This window comes from Podarcis gaigeae (assembly GCF_964106915.1).
Source record: "Podarcis gaigeae genome assembly, chromosome: 5".
NCBI lineage: Eukaryota > Metazoa > Chordata > Lepidosauria > Squamata > Lacertidae > Podarcis > Podarcis gaigeae.
In genome coordinates this window covers 50,093,621-50,108,613 of record NC_139681.1, presented here as the reverse complement: position 1 = coordinate 50,108,613, position 14,993 = coordinate 50,093,621, and the positions used below count along the sequence as shown (strand labels likewise).

General features: G+C 41.1%; 1 protein-coding gene and 1 long non-coding RNA gene across 2 annotated transcripts in view; one reads left to right on the top strand and one right to left on the bottom strand.

The window, feature by feature from the left end:
* Positions 1-14,993, bottom strand: part of LOC310845828 — a 36,908-nt gene that overhangs the window by 4,643 nt on the left and 17,272 nt on the right. Inside the window, exons 2-3 of the long non-coding RNA XR_014564983.1 lie at positions 12,576-12,684; positions 9,121-9,182 (exon numbers count right to left, since the gene is read on the bottom strand). This is a non-coding gene — a long non-coding RNA (uncharacterized lncRNA). The remainder of the gene's footprint in view (positions 1-9,120; positions 9,183-12,575; positions 12,685-14,993) is intronic.
* The window catches only part of CCDC172 (coiled-coil domain containing 172), a 30,059-nt gene continuing 26,784 nt past the window's right edge, over positions 11,719-14,993 (top strand). The window contains 2 exon segments of the mRNA XM_083741513.1: positions 11,719-12,015; positions 12,994-13,079. Coding sequence (XP_083597639.1) covers positions 11,937-12,015; positions 12,994-13,079 — 165 coding nt within the window. The 5' untranslated portion in view covers positions 11,719-11,936.

Here is a 14,993-nt window from a genome sequence, read left to right as displayed (position 1 = left end):
CTCTGGTGATTTCTCCTTGTCAAACTGAGGGCTTGAAAAAACGACCCCTTTCTCAGAGGTAGCAAGAGACTCATTCTACCTGCATGTAGCTAAAGAGCTGGAAAAGTAGTACTGCTCCATTACGTACCACAGGAGGAAACTCATGGGCTGAGAAAGTCAACCATTCTTCTCCGGCTCAAGTTTTGATCCAGCTGGGACTTATAAAGATCAGCTCTCCTTTGAGTCAGGTTTTAATGAACCCCCAATATTTTTATTTTATTTTTTGTAGCCTGGCTCAGGGAAACCTCTCTATTAGATTGCAATTCACAAACTGGTTAGGCCAGAATCCAGTAGCACTAAATCATCTTTTGTCATCCATGGCTCCTCACCCAGTCCTCTTCAATGGCTTCACTTTCCTCTTGGCTCCCTGCCCTACAGTCCCCTTGCATTGAAAGCTTACACCATTTGTGGATTGGGATGCCTGTCTTCTCCAGAGAAAATATTGCTCTTTTTGGGAGTTGACCTGGTCTGAACCCATAAACCATACATTTCAGCTACATTCGATGCCCAGATGTATTTAGTTCCTGTTCTCATTCACCATGACTGCCAATGAATAGTCCAATTTTTCTTCTTTCCATGCTGTGCAAATGAGGTAATGGAGCATTCTTCAGTCAAGATCTACTGTCACAAAAGAGGTCATGCTTCCAGTATCAATAGTTCAATTCAGCAAAAGGAAATTACAATAGTCGGACACATATTTCAGGATATTCAGCAAAAAAACCTCAAAGAAGTGTCACATTGCATTCATTGCTATCTCAGAATATTTGTTTCTTGTTCAAAATAAAACAGAAATTAGTACTGAAACCAAGAGGCATTAAAATGTTGTCCTTGAGTTATGTTCGGGGCAGTCCCACCAACAGAATGCCGAAGCCATGTTGATGCCATATGTACATACCAAAGCCTTATGATAACTATATCCCAGATTCTAAATATGAATTGAATCGGTTTGATGGCTAGTCCAGAAACCACCAAGATGAAATGCTAAAAGCATCACCAGGAAGCACAGCAAGGTGTTTTCTTCTTTTTTGTTAGATTGCAGGTACAGAATGCACTGATTTCATCTGGTCTGCAGTGTGCTGGGGAAATTTAACCATTTCCCAGTGATGATCCCCCTTCCTCTGTCATCAGCCCTAGAAAAGAGTGTGATTTTTGTTGGAATTGTAGCTGGGGAGGGAATAATTAAACCTCTGCTCCTGTGCACTTTGGTCTCATTGAAAATTTCTCTGCCTGCTAATGGTGCATCTAGTGGTGCCCTCATTTTCATCTGAAATAGGACCAGGATTATTTGTGGAGGGTTTTTAAGCTGCTTAAAAGTTATGACCTTGTTCCTGCTATCTAAGAGGTTGATTCACATGAAGGAAGAAGAAAATACAAGGGCAAGAGAGTATGAGATCTATTTTCGGTTGGCAGTCTTACACTCCTGGGCCATCCTCACCCAGGTGGGGTTTTGAATTTGTACCATTGGTACCATTTCACCACTGGTGACCTTCTCATTCAATCCAAAAGATAAGTGGTGTGCTGTCCAAGGAATTTCTAAGGGGGCCCTTCCAAAAATAGGTCACAAACACAATTTGTGCTTATTGTTGTCATTCTTAGTATCTTGGTTTACTAGCAGCTAGGAGTGTGTCATTTTAAATGTAAAGCTAGAGGGGGATTTTGAATTTTGCCCCTCGTTCCTAAAAATGTGCATTTAGGTGACTTGGACTTCATAGCTTTGTGAGGTGTGTGGGAGTTCTTTGGAAAGTAATGTGTATTATTTCACTTCAGAATGTGGCAAGGCAGGCCTCCTGCTCTTGGGAGACCCCCAGTCACACCACCTTATACATCTGCCTACTCCTTCACCCTTGACACCTTTTAGATGGCAATGTACAGTACTTTGTTTACTTTAAAACATTTCCTTTGTTTACTTTAAAACATTGGTAAGGCAGTCCTGCTGTGTTGGGAGGCATCCTGTTCATCCTGTTCAATGGAACCCTGGACATTGCCCCAAAATCCTGCCAGACAGCACCACTGCTTATTTCAGTGGACACAAGGGGGTGGGAGAGACAGGGGAGGAAGAACTGTGATATTCCAGACACTGTGCAATCATCTTCCTGTCTCCATCCAGGACCCACACAGGCCTTCAGAGGCAGGAGGAAACGAGCAGTTGGTGGATCTGGTTCTAAATATTGCCAAGGCTAATTCAAATAGCCCTGGTTTGGGTTCTGTGAGATCAGACATCTAGACAGCACTGGTGACTACAATGGTTCCTTATCTCTCCTTGGGATTGCAGAGACTTTATTCACAAGTCCCCAGCAGATCTGGCAGTCTGGGGGAACCACCACACCTCACAGACAGCAGGACAACAAATGTACCACCTGGAGGCTTTAAGGGCCAGCCTTATTGTTTTAAAGTGGGGAACATATTTCAGAAGAGGTCACACACCGGGCATCTTGCTTTTCTTTCCTCACCCTTGGAATGGTCTTATACATAGTCAAAACCCCATTTAATGGGACTCCGTAGCAGTGTTGTTAATTTGGCGTAAAGGCACACCCAAAAGGGAAGGCTATTGGACAGATCCAAATAATATCCTCTGATTTTGCTGCTCACCTAAACCTGCTGCCTAAGGCATGTGCCCCCTTTTGTCGCCCCTGCAACCACTTCCCCGCCGATCCAACATGCTGTGCATATTCATCCTAATGAGTGTAGACTGCAAGGTAAAAACTGCACCCTGCAAAAATGACAAGTAGAGTTCTCTCACATACAAAACTTACTGATTTCAGGTGTACGCCCTTGTACAGACAAAATACATGGTACTTAAGGGTGGGGCTGGGACGCGGGTGGCGCTGTGGGTTAAACCACAGAGCCTAGGACTTGCTGATCAGAAGGTTGGCAGTTCGAATCCCCGCAACAGAGTGAGCTCCCGTTGCTCAGTCCCTGCTCCTGCCAACCTAGCAGTTTGAAAGCACGTCAAAGTGCAAGTAGATAAATAGGTATACCTTCCAGCGGGAAGGTAAACGGCATTTCCGTGCGCTGCTCTGGTTCACCAGAAGCGGCTTAGTCATGCTGGCCACATGACCCGGAAGCTGTATGCCAGCTCCCTCGGCCAATAAAGCAAGATGAGCGCCACAACCCCAGAGTCGATCATGGCTGGACCTAATGGTCAGGGGTCCCTTTACCTGCACCTAAGGGTGGGGCTGACAGGTGCAATCCCAACACCCTCCTTTCCATGCACTCACTTCAAGCTGTGTGAAAAGGGCTGATACCCGAAGTAGTAGGTGGTAAACAAAACAGGGCAACATATTAGAAAGGTACATTGTTAATTTAAACAAAGGAGAAGCTGCAAAATATTTCAGGCACACACAGTGCTCGTTTCTCACACAGGCATACACAGTAGGGTTGCCACCTTTTAACCTGGCCAATTATGGCACAGCCCAGCTATTCAATGCATCAACAGGGCAAAATGAGTCAAATATCAAGGGGCTTATTGTGAACATACTGTGGTTATATTCATGGGTGTCTATTCATTTTTAGCACAGTTGCCAAACAGTAATAAAACAGGTGTTAGTGTGATTACGAACAAACACAATAGACAGAAAACTCAAGGGTTTTCAAAAATCCTCACTTTTATAATAACTTACAGAGGAAGAGAGCCAATGTATTTTCCCACAGATGGAATTATATAAAATCCTGGATGCAAGACAGAAATTGAGATATCACAATACAAAGAGCTGCTTCCCTTAACAAAAAACATCTGCTGAAAAGTTGTTTACCTCCTAGAGAAATGCTAAGGACTCTAATTCATTCTGAAGCAAAACTAAAATGGTAGGTGCACTTCCCTGTGATTTTCAGAGACATTCATCAAGTTATTCAAGTGTTAAATGTTTTGAAACCATATAGATTTTTTTAAATGTCAAAAAATATCAGTTTACTACTTAACAAAGTCATTCCATTTCCCTTAATCTTGAAACACTGAACAGCCTCTTAATATGGAAAAGCACAATGAGACAAGTTCTTCACTGACATTTCACATCAATCACTCGAATTGCAATGGACATAAATTTCCATATAATCTGACACAATTATTACAAAGCCATATCACAGCTTCTAGAAGTATAAATACAATTTTCCATTTTAGCCAAGCTGAATAAAATATTCACTTGCAACAATACATTATTTTGTACCTTGTTTGGTTGTGCTATTTTAAACAATCTGGTCCAAGCATGGGCGTTAGGAGTTTAGAAGCTTTCATCTCTATTTAAATCAAACACAGTTCTATATATCATCTGAATTTGGACAAACTGTGCTCATTTATAACCATGGTTTGCTGAAACAAGCTTTACCACAGTTTAGAGCTCAGCCATAATGCTAAACTGTTGTTAATCTAAAATGGTGTTGCAAGTTTCTGATCTCTCTTCATGGCCACAGCAGAGGAGGTAAGGGAATGGGGAAATACACAAGTACTGTGACTCATCCTAATAATGTTATGCATGGTTTAATATTACCTGTGAGCCCTTCAATTTACTTAGAAATAAATACCAGTAATTTCCATGGTGATTAATTCCAAAAAGGCAGTGATCCTAAATACACCTGAGAGTGCTGTGACAAGTAAATGAAGCATGGGTCTAAAACCCTTCCATGTGTGGCTGGGGGTAGTTTCTGCAAGGGGAGTTGAAGGAGGAAGTGATGGCCAAAAGGAAGGGGTAAAAGCTCTCCCCTCACCCACAAATTTGCTCACAAATTTGCCTTCTTGGCCTCATTTGCAAAGAGAAAATATAAGGTAGAGACAGAGCATGTTCTGTCATGAAGTTGTGAGATTCAGCACATTCACCTAGACCAGGGGTAGCAAAGATGGTGTCTTCCAAATAATTTGGACTCCCATAATCTCTTACCATTAGCCATTCTGGCTGGACCTGATAGTAGTCAAAACATCTGGAGGACACCACGTTAGCTAACCCTGACCTAGATCTTCCTTCTGTTGAAATTATTCTGCTTTACTTTTAAGTAAATAAAGTCAAAATAGGGATGTAAGCATGCCTTTTTATCGCTAATACCTTTTAAAAAAAACTTATGAAAATTGGTTAATACAGCATGAAATATAGGAAGCTTTCTTAAAAATCCAAATGATAGTTTTCCAGAAATGAAGAGTAATAGAAAGCAATAATTTAAATTAAAGACGAAAATTATTGGTTGCCAATCACTACCTTGTTCATGTCATAAAGAAATGAGACTCTTCTGTACTAAGAAATGAAAAAAGATTTAATTTTTGGACACTTGCAATATCAGTGAGGATGTTATTAACACAGAGACTAGCGACTTTAAAAAAAGATTTACTTCTTGTGGGAAGCACCCTTAGATTTAAAGGAATTGGAACCCACTAGCTTATAGTAAAGTGTATATAGCTCAGTTGTAATTGTCTGAGTTCAGCAGTTTCTGGGAACCTAAAAAATGCAATTTAAAGTAATTCATTTCCAGTCCAAAGGAACACGTTGATTCAGTGGCATGTTGTAGTACAAACAAATTTACTAACAAAGGACTAAGTTGTGGTTTCAGCCAATCAAATTCATTGGCAATGCACCATTGATTCTGGGAGTAGCAGGATATTGCAGTACATCGAATTAATCTGTTTCTGAAATTGCCCATAACAAACTCCCAATAAACCAAGTTTAGAACTGTCCAATCTAATCCAGACATCACTGATGACAGGGACCTGGTTCACATGTAACGCTAAACCAAACTATGGCTTAGTGTGGATGAGAATGCATGCTAGTGCACAGCCACTTTGCTTCTTCCCCATTCCTGCTGCCATGCTACTAGGAGCTAAGTCATGGTTTGGTTTAGTGTTTAATCTGAACACTGAACAATGAACACTGAAGCTGGCTTCATTGTTTGCCTTAATCCAAATAAACCATGACCGGCATTCAAGTTTTGTTCTTTGGGGAAGACAAACCACAAGCAAAGGTTCAAAAGTAACTTGAAGCCTAACCACAGTTAAGTTCCAGTTGTTGTTGTTTAGTCGTGTCCGACTCTTCATGACCCCATGGACCAGAGGACGCCAGGCACTCCTGTCTTCCACTGCCTCCTGCAGTTTGGTCAAACTCATGTTGGTAGCTTTGAGAACACTGTCCGGCCATCTCGTCCTCTGTCGTCCCCTTCTCCTTGTGCCCTCCACCTTTCCCAACATCAGGGTCTTTTCCAGGGAGTCTTCTCTTCTCATGAGGTGGCCAAAGTATTGGAGCCTCAGCTTCACGATCTGTCCTTCCAGTGAGCACTCAGGGCTGATTTCCTTCAGAATGGATAGGTTTGATCTTCTTGCAGTCCATGGGACTCTCAAGAGTCTCCTCTAGCACCATAATTCAAAAGCATCAGTTCTTCGGTGATCAGCCTTCTTGATGGTCCAGCTCTCACTTCCATACATCACTACTGGGAAAACCATAGCTTTAACTATACGGACCTTTATTGGCAAGGTGATGTCTCTGCTTTTTAAGATGCTGTCTAGGTTTGTCATTGCTTTTCTCCCAAGAAGCAGGCGTCTTTTAATTTCGTGGCTGCTGTCACCATCTGCAGTGATCATGGAGCCCAAGAAAGTAAAATCTCTCACTGCCTCCATTTCTTCCCCTTCTATTTGCCAGGAGGCAATGGGACCAGTGGCCATGATCTTCGTTTTTGTTGAGCTTCAAACCATATTTTGCACTCTCGTCTTTCACCCTCATTAAAAGATTGTTTTATTCCTCCTCACTTTCTGCCATCAATGTTGTGTCATCTGCATATCTGAGGTAGCAGGACAAAAATGGGAGAGGAACAATGCACCTTTGATTTTTCTCTGTATGCACCACTCATTTCTCACTTTCTCATACACTCTAAGGCTAAAGCCATAGATTTATTTAGCATTATGTGTAGATAAAGCCACTCCCTTCCTTTTTAAAATTTATCCATATTTTGGTCATTTCTGTGTTTGGCTGTGTACTTTTCAAATGTGCCCAGTGTTTAGGATACCTTTAACACACATGTACCTTCTTCTAAAGATAACACTACACAGCAGTGGGCAGTTGTTCAGATGCTACTGTTCTTACATATTGGCAAGCTGCAGATTTCTAGAGCAGCTACCCATGGTTGGCTGAGCAGTTTTCAAGGATGGCTGATAATGTCTGAATGGAAGCTCTGACCCCCTTGTTGTTGTTCTTGGCACATGCCTGTCTCGGGAGACAATGGAACAATGCCCCTTCGGGGATAAAGCCAAACCATTGTAAATTTACAACACCTGTTGTGGCTGTAGAGACTGATATGGGACAGACAGGCTTTATTGCAGGTGGGGGAGATGACAGCATCCAGTTTTGCTACTACTACAAGTGCACCATGGCATCTCTTCTCTCTGTGCTCCTATCAGCAGTCATTCCTCCTCTGGTCACTGCTGTGGATACACAACCTGACAGTCTGTCTCCAGGTACTGCAATCGTCTGCAAGAGATTCCCATATGGCAGGGTTAATGTTGCCAGCCTTCATGTTACGTTTGCAGACATCTTTGTAACACAGAGTTGGTCTGCCAACAGACCTAGCGCCTGAGACTAGGCCTCCATAAAGCATGTCCTTGGGAATCCTGCCATCTTCCAAGCCAGCATGGACATCTCTAAGAGAGAAGTGCGAACATGCTGGGAATATGGGCTTGGGAGAGCGCATCTTTGTTTGAGACTCTGTCCTGCCATGTGATGCCCAAAATCTTCCTGACACAGCACATATGGAAGGCATTGATGCATCACTCCTGTCATGTGTAAGTTGCCCACAACTCACTTCCATAAAGCAGCATGCTCAAAACACAAGCCTGGTAAACCTTCATCTTTATATTAGACGTTAGCATTTTGGTGAAGTGAGCCATTTTCGTAGCCACCTTGCGAATACGTTTGTCCAGCTCAATGTCAATGGAGAGGTTGCTGGTTATGATGGAATCCAGGTTGACAAAATCGTCTACCAACTCAAGCACATGGTCACCAATGCTGGTGTGTGGAGTGCCAATGACATCCTGACCCAGGATGTTGATCTTTGTTAGGGTGATGATGAGGCCAAACTCATAGATGAAATACAATAAATGCTAGAACTATCAGACACTGGGCATGCAATAATTCTAAATCCTCTACAGGGATCACTCATACAATTCTAGTACTGAGTACATAAGCCTAGTCCTAAAGCAATATACACACTCTGCAAATATTTATGAATCCATTTCAGTTTAGAAATCTGTTTTGGCAGGTACACTGGATCTGAGTAGGAGTTCCACAAAACAGAAATATGGGAAGAGAGGCATTTGCTCCAGTGAACAAAGGGGGAAATGGCATTTATTTATTAGACTGGATTGGTAAAAAGGCCCAGTGCGTAAGTTTTAAGTAATAACATTTGCAAGAATTATATAACAAGACTAAGCAAGACTACGTGATGTGAAAGAATATGGAAGGAAGCAAAGTTACTGTAATAATATTACGATACTTAGCATTTCTGAGAGATATGCATTATCTTCTCAAATATTAAGATTTAAGGGATTGTTTGCATTAGAACTTGGTGCTATGAGTATCAAACATTGTCTTTGAAATAATCCATTACTATTCTAGTAATAATCTACACATTGACCTGCTTTAATTGTTTATCTGAAAACAGGATGTTACACAACATAAGCTTACATTAAAGGTAAAGGTAAAGGTACCCCTGCCCGTACGGGCCAGTCTTGACAGACTCTGGGGTTGTGTGCCCATCTCACTTAAGAGGCCAGGGGCCAGCGCTGTCCGGAGACACTTCCGGGTCACGTGGCCAGCGTGACATTGCTGCTCTGGCGAGCCAGAGCCGCACACGGAAACGCCGTTTACCTTCCCGCTGGTAAGCGGTCCCTATTTATCTACTTGCACCTGGAGGTGCTTTCGAACTGCTAGGTTGGCAGGCGCTGGGACCGAGCAGCGGGAGCGCACCCCGCCGCAGGGATTCGAACCGCCGACCTTTCGATCGGCAAGTCCTAGGCGCTGAGGCTTTAACCCACAGCGCCACCTGCGTCCCAAGCTTACATTGGCTGACTGCAAAAGTAAATTATGAGTTCTAAAGTACATTAGGAAAAAACATGACCTGATTACAACTCTTTGATTCAGATTCAGATGTAGATGGTAGCATGGAGGTACTTTTGCAACCTACAAGATAAAAGATAATCATTCTTTGGGCAAGGCAAATGTTTACAAAAATCTTACTGTTTATTTTTGAGCATGAGCTATGCTGTTTTCCAAACTATTTTGCCACTAATTTGCAACCCTTTACGTATATTTTTCATTATATATATATAGAGAGAGAGAGAGAGAGAGAGAAAGAGAAATATTCCTGCTGAACTAAAAACAAAGATATACATAACATAAAACTGTAGATATATATGGAGTCATGAATCAGGAGATCCCTGGTTCAAATGTAGTCTACCTTTCTACAAGCAGCACATTTTATAACACTGCTTGAACATATTTCCTCTTTGTGTCTAAAAGTTCATTTTGTGGTTTTGGTAGCCACTGAAGAAGTGAAGTACATAGGACTTTTAAATGTTGTTATACTATAGGTCCCATCACACTGGACTATGCTGTCTGGGGTTGATGAGGATTGGAGTCAAACAATATCTGGAGGCGCCTAGGTCCCCATCCATGAGACAGATGCTGCTCAACACAGGCAGTATTTGTGTGAAGTTGCTTAATCAGTTTCTTGCATGCCAGAAAGTTTCCTCCTCTGAAAATAGAGTGACTAGCTGCTGTAGTTGAAACTGTGTGAACCACAGTACTGGGGACATATGGGGTTCTATTCAGCTAAGGTCTAAGTAGAGGGAGGAATTCAATGATGCACTACGCAAAGCACAAGCATTTCAGTTTGTCAGATGGAACAATCCTCCCTCTCCTCCCGCTGCATGCTATTCTAGGGGTTTTCTGGACCACCCCCTCCCCAGAGCCATTTTTGGAGTGAGCAGAGGGAAAGTACAAGAGGTAATCCTTGTACAGGGCTTCTGCTGACTGGTTCATTAGACATCTGAAGGCAGCCCTGTACAGTACAGGGAAGTTTCTGATGTTTGATGTTTTACTGTGTTTGATGTTTTAATTTGTTGGAAGTGGCCCAGAGTGGCCCAGTCAGATGGGCGGCATATTATTATTATTATTATTATTATTATTATTATTATTCCCACTGATGAAAATAATGTCATTTAGTTATGTCTATTAACTTGAATGGGTCTACTCTGAGTAGGATGTACATTGAATACAAACCATTGCTTCCAACACCCAAGGGATCCATGTGGTGCTTCATTCTGACAGCAATCGTGCTGTGAAAATAATGTCTAAAGCAGTCCAAAGATATTTAACTTCCTTCTTTTACTGACAAGCTGTTCCTGTGTCTACCAAGCCCAGCAGGAGCAACTTTTTCACAGCTTGATCAAGGCACCAGTTGATCCCTTAGCAATATCATCTTGAAAATGTTGGAAAATGTCTCCTCCATCTTGAGCCAGGCGTACCATTATGCTCTCTCCTAATTTTACGCCAATTTTTTTCAAGTATATCTAGACATCCTAAAGCTCCATTTTTGCCTATATTCTTCATTTGACCTTTAAGGGTGAAAAGCTTCACTGCTGTTGTTTTTTTTAAGAAATATATAGTTTCTTACGAGTTCACCTTCAAAACCCTTTCCCTTACCTTGCTTGTTCTACTACATTTAAAAAAGAAAAAGCAGAGAAAGCTTTGCTTCCAAGTAAGATAGGCAGGTAGGTAGCAGGTGAAAAAAAAAAAGATAAAAGTGCTCTCCACCATGAGTTAATCCCATGTTCATATTCCTTTTCTCACTTTTCTTTAGAAGCACTATTCTAACTAGTGTTTTCACTCAATTAAAATTGATCATATAATTTATACAGCACAAACCTATGTCTATTCACAAATAAGTTCCATTTTGTTCTATGCCATCCACTCTGAATTAAATGTGTAAAGAATTGCTGCCTTACTCTATACAAGTGCATTGAAAATCAAATCCCATTGATCTCAATGGAGCTAACTTCTGAGCAAGTGGGTAGGGTCACTCCCATATACAGTATGCCTGTTTCCAGGTAAGTGGATGTAGGGCTGCAGTCTTAACAGCCGACTACTCAGTTTAATTTGTATATGAGCAAAACAGACAATTGGAAGCAAAGAATAAACTAAAACTGTACTTTTTGAGATAATATATGCTGTACATAAGATATGATGTCTCTTCCGCGACAGTGCTTGCCATCTACCGTTTCTATCAGTAATTATTTAAAAAGTACTTTTTTAAGTACAACCTGGCATTTTGTTGTATCTTACCGACAGGCTTTATTGTGATTTAAATTTAAGTACGCCACCTTGAGATGAGCGGAAGCCTCAGAAAGAAAAAAGGTTAAGACACTTTCTAAACACACTACACGCCTAACCTCGCAAATAAGAATGTAAATTGAGCAGGGAGAATTGCTGACTGTACCACTTCAAAGCAGATGTAAGGCCATGTTTCTGAATACTCCCCCGTCATAAAAAATAATTCCTGGGTGTAAATAAATTAACACACCAAGGTTAGGAACTATGATAAAACTTTCTCCATCGTGTGCTAGTTCAGGTCATGCAAGGCATTTGTTTGGGGGTGGTTTTTTTTTGGTGAAGGGAATATAAAAGGTAACCCCCGCCAGAAGTGTGAAGTGGCTCTGTCCAGATTTCTACCAGCTCAGTCCTTGTTATGGACAGAGCCGCCTCACAGGAAGAGGGAAGAGGCAGCTGGGTGGTTCTGTGTGGGCGAGGAGCAAAGGAACAAAATACAAGTAGTTGCCAAGGCACCACTTTCAAGCAAGCTCCCTCATATTTGAGCTCAGCGCTCTGGCTGAAAAGGGCATTTCTCGTTTTCCCTTTCCAGGAGACACAGCTAAAATGAACCTAGGCTCCTTGTTCCAGTATATCTTCCTGACGGAGCAAAAAGTAGAGGGCATGCAGCGTCTCATGCATCAAGGTTGGTGGCCACACCATCCTTGTGGAATTTGAAGCAAGCGCTTGTCATCTGGGCACACGTTAAATAAACCAAATTAATCCCCTCGACCCACCTAATGTGCTTGTGTTTTTTTGTTTTGTTTTAAATGCCTACCTCAATCCTGGGTTACTTTGCGTAATAAATGTTCACAGCACCAGAAAACGGGAATAGCGCCTGGACATTTTTGTCTCACAGCTCCAGTTCTATGAATCCTAGACTTGAGCTTTTTAAATGAAAACTGAGAACCAGGGAATTATGGGGTTTTTTTGCGGGAGGGGCTGTCCTCTCACCCCATCCTGGGGCATTCATGAGTTACAGTAAAAATGCAAAATAGGCAATTTAAATGGTATGCAAAACACTATGGGGCTCACTTCTGAGGAAGTATAAACAACTTTGGATTGTGTCCCCTTCTCTGATTATCTTCTTTTGATTTTAGAGAAGTTGTGTGAGACTCTTACTGAGTGAAGTTGAGTGAAGCAAAACTCTGGGAAATGAGCTTTTTTATGGCTAGCCACAAATAACTTCTAACTAGAACAGCTTACTGAGTTCAGATGAGGCTGTGTGATTCTTCTTGGCATTGACTTCAGACTTATTTCATTCCACTTTTACTTTGTATACCACCTTTCTGTATATGCACAAGGCAATTAAAAGCTGTCACCTTATAACAGTCTGATCCCATACAAATAAGTCATAATAAAATATGACTTTAAAATAAACAACTTGAATCCAATAATCAAATATTTAGTAATCAATTAAAATATACAATAGTACACAATAAAATTAACTCTCAGGTGGTATAAAAGAAACATGCAACCTTCAACTTCATAGTAAATTTGCCACTGTAAAATGTCCCTCACTAATGAAACTTTTGCAGCCCTATTTTTTACTTTTGCAGCAAATTTTATAATACTGCTTGCACAAATATCTTCTTTGTGTCTAAAAGTTCATTTTGTGTTGCAGTTAAACAGGAAATAACCCTAGCTAATGAAAGAGCTAAACAACTAACAGAACAACTGGATGGAGAAAAAAGAAAGTTGGAATCAGAGGTACAGAGGATAGCAGTTAGAATGATAGATTAAAGAAAATTGGCCATCTACGGTTTTTTTAAACTTTGGGGGGTATTGTTTTTGTTTGTTTTGTTTATATTGTAAACAGTCCTGTGATCCCCGGATGAAAGGTGGTATTGAAATTAATTAATTAATTAATTAATTAATACTATGTCATTTTAGTGAAGAACATTTTGAGGGCAATTCAAACCAAATCTAGTAGCTGCCTGGTTTCTAGGACAGTCCGGAGTTCCCACTTGAAAAAAGCCCACAATGTTTCAATCCTGTTCAGTAGGCCTTTTTTTGCTGAACACCACAAATCTGTAGGAAAAGCCAAATAGATATAATATGGAAAGACAGAATTTACAGAGCTGTGCAGAAGTATGTATTAGGTTGACATCACATAGAGTATTTTACATGACCTCTGCCTTAGCAGTAAACCCAGGTCACAAAACAGGAGCCCCATTGTCCTTTCTGCCAGATTACACAATGACAGTCATTGTGTTGCTGCTTGTAAAACTAATTTATGACAATCATAATTCTATTTTCATGTCACTAATTTGCTATTGACTCATTCTAATTTACAGTTATGGTTTCCATGGTAGATACAGAGGGTTGTGAAAGTGAGGGAACAATTACTGTGAATTACTAATGAGGAAAACTGGAAAAGCGTTCCTAAAGCAATTAAAGCTTTAAACCCATAGAATTAATTACATGAAGGTCAATGCCTATTAACTTGCATGTTTAGTTAGTATCAGGGGTTTTTAAAGACTACACCTTATAAGTGTAGGAAAAGCCAATATGCATTGCCTTCACTGGATGAAATAAATACTGAACGCTATTAAAATTGGCATGACTTATCTCCCCCCGCCCCCGAGTACAGAAACATAACCTTATGCCAGTCTCTCTGGAGATCTCTAGTGTAATATATATTAAGCACTGAGCAATGCTGCTCACATAAGTTCCTTTTCCAAATTCCTATAAGTTTTACTCCACATTTTTATATGTCTAGGAATTTGCACAGTCTCATATCTGTAAATATAGGGGCACAGCAAAAAAACCAAAAAACCTCATGTAGCTGAACCTCAGAGTTCAAAGATGTTTTGACATCTATTTCACAGAGACTGCTTGTGGTCAAGGAAATGCTCCCAGGAAATATAAATTTTTGGTGTGTTCTGAAAAACTAGGTAGCATGTAATTAGAACTTGAATTATAGCATTTTGCCTTTCAAGGTTCAATGCTTCCTTTTCAAAAATGCTGTTCTAAAGACTATATTGAATAGGTAGTTTAGGGAGCAGTCCCATACTGAAGATCCACTGAATGGTCTGGCTGGCCAGCCAGAAAACCCCTTTCTCAGCAGCCAGTATTGCAGTGGGATGTGATGGCTGAAGGAGAGATCACCATCTCTTCTCTACCAGCTTACTCTTTTATTTCCAATTTTCCTGCAGAAAGGGGCAGCCACTTCATGAACAGTTGATTGCAGGAGCCTTAGAAGGCACAGATCGCTGTGTAGATAGGTGCCTTCAATGACTCTTCTTGGGTGCAGAGGGTCTCCTGTATTGTTTTAAGAGGACTCACTTCTGCTGCTCAGTAGAGAGTGGAGGATGCCCATGCAAAGCAGCAAAAGAGTAGCTACATTATCCAGGGTACTACTAGCATTCTCCACTGGCAGTGGCGTTAATTTTATCTTTTGCACAATATGGAGACATACTCCATTCTGTGCTTAGTAGAAGAAGAGAGAGGTGTAAGTAAGGACAAGCCTATTCAAGGCTCATGTGTGCATGTCTGCATTGTTTGTACTTGCAACTATAAGATCCAAACAGGAGTGTTTGCCTAGTCATACTCACAACATCGCTGATCTGGGTTACTCTCCTGAGGACTCAGATATTGGGAATAACTAAGGTGCCCAACCCC